The sequence below is a fragment of the Miniopterus schreibersii genome (assembly GCF_964146895.1).
Source record: "Miniopterus schreibersii genome assembly, chromosome: 11".
Classification (NCBI taxonomy): Eukaryota; Metazoa; Chordata; class Mammalia; order Chiroptera; family Miniopteridae; genus Miniopterus; species Miniopterus schreibersii.
In genome coordinates this window covers 15674240-15680419 of record NC_138111.1, presented here as the reverse complement: position 1 = coordinate 15680419, position 6180 = coordinate 15674240, and the positions used below count along the sequence as shown (strand labels likewise).

General features: G+C 42.5%; 1 protein-coding gene across 1 annotated transcript; it reads right to left on the bottom strand.

Moving 5' to 3' along the window:
- Positions 1-2302: 2302 nt before the first annotated feature.
- LOC308564051 (major allergen Equ c 1-like) lies at positions 2303-5222 on the bottom strand (the record flags this gene model as incomplete). Its single annotated transcript, XM_081151758.1, has 5 exons — positions 2303-2407; positions 2588-2685; positions 3821-3894; positions 4616-4752; positions 5127-5222. 5 exons carry the CDS (start codon positions 5220-5222, stop codon positions 2303-2305), a joined length of 510 nt encoding a protein of 169 aa, XP_081007884.1.
- Between the last annotated feature and the right edge of the window lie 958 nt (positions 5223-6180).

The following is a 6180-nucleotide window of genomic DNA, read 5'->3' as shown; positions in this document are numbered from 1 at the left end:
TTCTGTTAATATTCTAAACCTTCCCATGGATCCGCTAGGCCATGTTCTCTGGGAATTAGCTATTCTGTCCCCTTAATAACCTTTAAAAATAACAGGTCCCAGCATGACTAGTTGGCTTTCTAAATAGCCTTTTGTCATATGTTAGCAAACCAGGCCAAGTTGGTAAGTCTGGAAAAATGAGCCTGAACCTAACTTATACTTCTGACGAAAAGGCAGAGTAAGATATGGGGGTGTCAGACCCCAGAAGGCCTTCTGTTGTTAAGCTTATGTTCATAATGACAGAGACATTCTTTCTGCATGACAACCCCCATCCCATGTTGCTCTGTTCCAGCATCACCTGTAACTTTGACATGGTTTTTATCCTCTGATGTAAGAAAAGGATTTTAAGTGGAGGAAGAACTTTAACTTCTCTCTTGCCAGAGCCCAGAAGCTCCAAAAAAAGAAGTTAAGATGCTTTAACCTCCTTGATGCCTCTTGATTATACCAGTTATAGAGAGTGAAAGGTCATAATTGCTCACATTTTGTGGCTTCTCACTTTACATGGTCACAGTAGATAACAGCGCTGGTTGAAGTAGGTTTTCCAAGAACATGAAAGGACTCTGACTGTGTCATAGAGTGGATGATGTAGGGAAGCAGGGATGTGGAGGCATGTCCTGAAGCATGGCGAGCTTGTATCAGCCTCAGCAGCATCTGTCTCTCAGTACCCCTTGAGAAAGAGAATTCGGGGATGGGGAAATTATGGGGCAAGTCCCATAGTTTGCTTTATCAAATCACTAAGAAATAGGATAATTAAAGGGCACGTAGCATCACAGGGCCAGAGAATGACTGCAGGGAAGGGAGAATTCTGAATCTCGGGAGTATTGGAGAAGCTAGAGGACCATTATGGTCACAGGGCCAGGGAATCCACTCATTCGCTTGCTGTCATCCACCTGTCTCTCACATACACAAGGATAATCACATGATTGCAAGACTAATCATTTATTGAGCAGGTTCAGGAGGTCTTATTCATGGTAGAGTTCTGGGTATGCTGAAGAGAATCAGGAATTTGGAGGAAACCTTTGGTTTTTGGTGAATTGATGAGTCTGTCTAGACAATTAGAGAAGACCCTGAAGATTCAGCGATAATGCCTTCATGGACGATAGTGATGGAAATCACGTTACAGAACTGGTCACAGGATGACTGGGGTCCATGGAATGAAGACCCTGGAGCCCAGGTGAGGAAGCATTCACTCAGCACTAAAGGAGCAGTTGAGAGGGAAAACAGAAACTCATTAATCATTTCCTAGATTGAATTGAAAAGAGAATTTTTATTGCAGAGAAAAATGGTGAAGAAATAGATATCAATTGCACTGTAACCTGTTACTGGCCAGAATAGGGAGAAGGAGGGCATGGAGTCACTTCCTGGTGTGTTTTTCTATTGCTTAACCTTCCTCAACTGAGTCTATAAAAAAAGAGAGAGGAATCAGTGAGGACCCTAGGCTGGTTTCTGCCGTTCTCAGTATTAAATGTTTTGAGGAATCTTTGATAAATTGAGGAAGAATGGCTAAAACCATAGCTACCTTTTATTAAATGCTGACTTTAAGCCATTCTTGGTAAACTTTCCCATATGTCTCTTGAATAAAGCCCTACAATAAAGCTGAATTAGGACACAATGACGGAATTCAGAGCCTGTTTTCCAGATGGGAGACAACTGGAAGGTCAGACAGCTCTCTTTCCAGATCAGAAGTTAAGGATGTGCAGACATCAAAGGAAGACATTATTACCAAACTTTGGAGGGTGAGACCACACATTTTGGCCTTGGAAGATGGACAAAACACTGAAATGTATTTTGGTTTTGTACTTACTCCCTAGCACTCTTTTCCTATTTCCAATTTTAAGTCTTGGTGATGTGTAAGACATTATCAGTTAGAGGCCTTTTCACCAGCAGGGTATCCACATAGCAACTCTGTAAGGTCCACATCATGGATCTCTTTGTCATTGCTTAGGCCAATGGCTTTTTGTTTTTTTTAAATATATCTTTATTGATTTCAGAGATAGGAAAGGAGGGGGAGAGAGAGAGGTAGAAACATCAATAATGAGAGAGTCCGCAACCAGGGCATGTGCCCTGACCAGGAATCGAACCCCGATCTCCTGGATCCTAGGTCGATGCTCACCTGCTGAGCCACACCTGGCTGGGCAGGCCAAGGGTTTTAAGCTTATAGAAGGAGTGGGTCCTGAATCCAGGACACACAACTCCAAATATCAAGCTCATACCTCAAGCTCCCTTACCAAATAATGTTTATTGTAATATTTGGACATAATTTCTAATGGTACAGCAGGCAGTTATCTCTGGCCACCCCCTCTCCAGCCATCACCACCAACCTGAGGGCCTTGGCCACGTTGATTCCCTCGGGCCTGGAGACAGCGATCTGCAGAGGAAGAACAGAGCATAGTCAAACACCAACCCCTTTATTTCCCAGAGAGCAACCAAAAGATTTTCCAGGTTATGACAGAGGGGACTGGTTGGAGGTATTACGTATTCTTAGATGTCTCACTCAGTAACATGGAAATTTAGGAAGAGAAAACCAGAGATAGCTAAACTTACTGACTTCCCTCAGGTCCAGTGTATTTGCCACAGGAATTCCATTTTTTTGACAAAGTTCTCGAAACCTTCTCTTCAGTTTTAGACCCACATTTGGTTTTCGGGCTGTGGGAAGAATGACAATAACAGCTGTAACTCTATGTTTTGGTCTTTGAAGCTCTTAGGGGGTGGGGGGGAGGGAGCAGATGGATGGGAAATAGATGTCAGGAATTGGTGCTTGGGCAGAAGGTAGGGACGGGCTATAACCTGTCCTAAATTTGACATCTTAGTTTATCCTCTGGCATGATGAGAAATTTCATCATCTTCCCATCACCGAGCCTGAGGGAGTACCCAAGTGAGCGCCTCTCTTCAGAGGAGGGATGATAACCCAGGGTAAGACTGGGGGAATCATTTTGTCTCCAGCCCACTCCAAGGTGAGTGTCCACATGAAAATACTCTACCATAGAGCTCCATCACTTGAGTTTCTTTTTCATTTTTGGAATTCAAGACATGAACAATAAGATACTGACAATAGACTGCTTCAATTATTTGAAATTTATTGCATCCGTCATCTGTGGAAGAAACAAAACACAGCTCAGAACTTCTGTAGTCCATTGGAAGCAAGTGAAACTCTTTACCTATAATCTTTCATGGAGCAAATTCAAGTGCATGTCTTGGAGAGATGAAGAGTGGTACCTAATGTCTTCCATTCTATCTCCCTAGGCTTCATCTGGTGACTTCTGAGGGTAGATTTGACAAGCTGAGGCCCATTGATTGCTTGTGGCAGAGAATTCAGCCACAGCTGCAACTAACCTTCTATTATCCTTCCTGAGGCTCACCTACCTCCCTCAGCCACCTCTGCCAACTCTGTGTGTCTGTCCTGTCTATAAGCCCACTGGCAATATATACCCAGCACTCTAACCAAGCAATGTGCTGTGGTAGTGGCCACCAAATATCATCAGAGTGAGCAGGGAATCAGAAGTTATTGAAAAAATTTCCTTTTATCTGAGTCCATTTTCTTTTGTTGCAATTGGTACATACGACCAAGTCGTCATCTTATTCTGATGGTGTTATGTACCATGTATTGGTTTTTATACATAGGGTTCTCCCAAATGGAAGATATTGGCTATTAGATGACCTCATTTATATCACCTAAATAAGCATTGCTATGGAACTGATCAAGATCCTAAGGATATTAAAATTTAGTAAATTTATTGAAGTTGGGAATAGAATTTACAAATAGTTTTTTATTTATACTTACAGTCCATACTACATACATCCTCTTCTTCGGTTTTGTCACAAATTAAAGAAATTTCAGTACACTCTCCATTGACCCTGCAAAACAGAATGAGCTGATGCTCAAGAGATATTGATGGGTTGACTCCCTCACACTCCTCCTGTAACATGTGTACCTGATTCTACTTAACTGTTGAACATCTTTTGTACACATTTGAAGCAGCTTTTATTGACCTGATTTCACTTCATTTGCTACTTATGAATGAGTCACCTACCGATGTCACTATTACTCTACCGCCACTTCCCACTATCCTCTGACTGCAGCCACTTCCCTGTAGAATTAGCTGAGGACTCAGCTGTGCCAGCTCTCAGATAAGGGCCCTATAAACATGGCCTCACTCGGTCCTCAGGAAAAAGCACCAGGAGAGAGAGTGGGTATCATCCACTTTCCCTTCAGGGGAAGCTGGGTGGAAGGAGAACATTTCTAGGCCGTGCAACTAGTGAGAGAGGGCTAGGCTGTTGACCTCCCATCCCTGCTCTTAACCTATGTTGTATTGCCCCACGGCTTGTGATTCTGAAACTCTCTGCCACTTTTCTCTGCTCCCAGTTAAATTTATTCCTGTCACCAATTCTCTCTGTATCTAGAAAAGTTTCCAGTTCATCATGGTGTGGGTTCATGCCTGATGAGTGACTCTGATTTTGGGTACAGGCCCACATGCATGTGTGTGTTCATGTGTTTGTGTTGTGTTTGTGTATAGAGCTCCAAAACCATGCTCAGGCTTCTGGGGTTTTCTTCCCAAGTAAAAAAAGTCATACTTACTTTTTATGAAATTTAAGTGACAAAGAACAGTTGTGCAAGACTTGGATGGAATTCACAAAAATTCTCATGCTACCATTTCCTTCTATCTTTTCCTTCATGTCTGAGGCCAAGAGAACAGAATACCACTCCCCTGAAATCTGCAATAAATCAGTAAAATGACTGGGTAAGAAAAGAGGAGAAAGGAGATATCACACACACCCTCGTCTCCTTCAACTCTGGCCCATGGGCCGTGGCTCCTAGTGGTAATGTGAAGATTGAATTAGACTCAGGTTAATTGATTCCACATGTAAGGTTCTTTCACATTCCTCCAGTGAGAATGGAGGTCCCCAAGTGTTGTCTTATTTCCACATGGTACATGTACTCTGTGTCCAAGATCAGAAACCACCTCCTTTGCCCAACATGTCAAATACCTCTTTCCCTCCAGTAAGGCCATCTTGTTTCAGAATCCTCCAAACCACCCTCAAAGTCCAAAGTCCCTATGTTCTATCTTTGAATAAAGGCCCAACTCTACCTTTGACATATTGAAGTTCTTTGTCACAACATTTTTGTTTCCTTCATGATGGGCACAGAGCAGAATCAGTCCCAGACACAGCAACAGCTGCTTCATATTGGGAAGAATGGTACTGACTCATCTACAGGAACTTGGAGTAAATTTTCCCTGATGGTGGCTCCACTCCTAGCTTCTCTGTCTTTATATTTATTCTGGGTCCAGTTTTTTGTCCACCTTTTTGCCTCCCGCTCACGAATGGTTTGTATTCACTGATGTAGAACCAAGATTGTTCCTCTCAATCTCATCTCTTTTAGAAATACTGAGTGACCTGAAAGTACTCAAAACACACTCTCAAAAAGAAAAACAGTGGATGCCATACAAGGCTGTCTTTGGAACCAAAGTTAATTGTGATATCAGAAAGCCAATTATTTGTGGCAGGAATGAAGTAGATCTCACTAATAGAATGTTTGGAAAATCCGTGTTCCGCCACTCACATGGTGCATGGAAAAAGGTGAGTTACTCCCTGTTAACTTGCCTAAGAAACAAAGAAACTGTCTCCACCAAAGATGACAGGACCTCTCACAAAGCATTCAGATAGAGGAGAATAGAATAGGGTTGGATTAAATAATGTCTTGAAAGAATGGTGTCTGGTGTTGAGCACATTTTAATTCCTTTACCTTATTGTCTGAATTCAACCACAGTGAATGAACAGATGTTTAATCACTACATATACCTCCCTATATACCACAGACCCCCTTAGAGAAATAGAGCAGCAGTAGATGGCACCCCTTTCTTCAAGCAACTTTTAATGAAAGTGGGAAAATGCTTTCTTTTCTCAAGAAAAACTTGATTCTCCAAGTCTATGAAGGAACCCAACAGAGTGGGACCAGGTCAAGACCCCTGTGGGTCAGAAAAGGGGGTGATGCTGGAAAGGTGGCATCATGTAGAAAGTGCTTGAGAACACAGGCTTTGGAGTCATGTAGACCTGGGCCTCATTCCTATCTCTGTCATTCTGAAGTCATGAGGACAAATTTAACCTCTTGGAGCCTTAGTGTCCTCTTCATGGGGATAATCG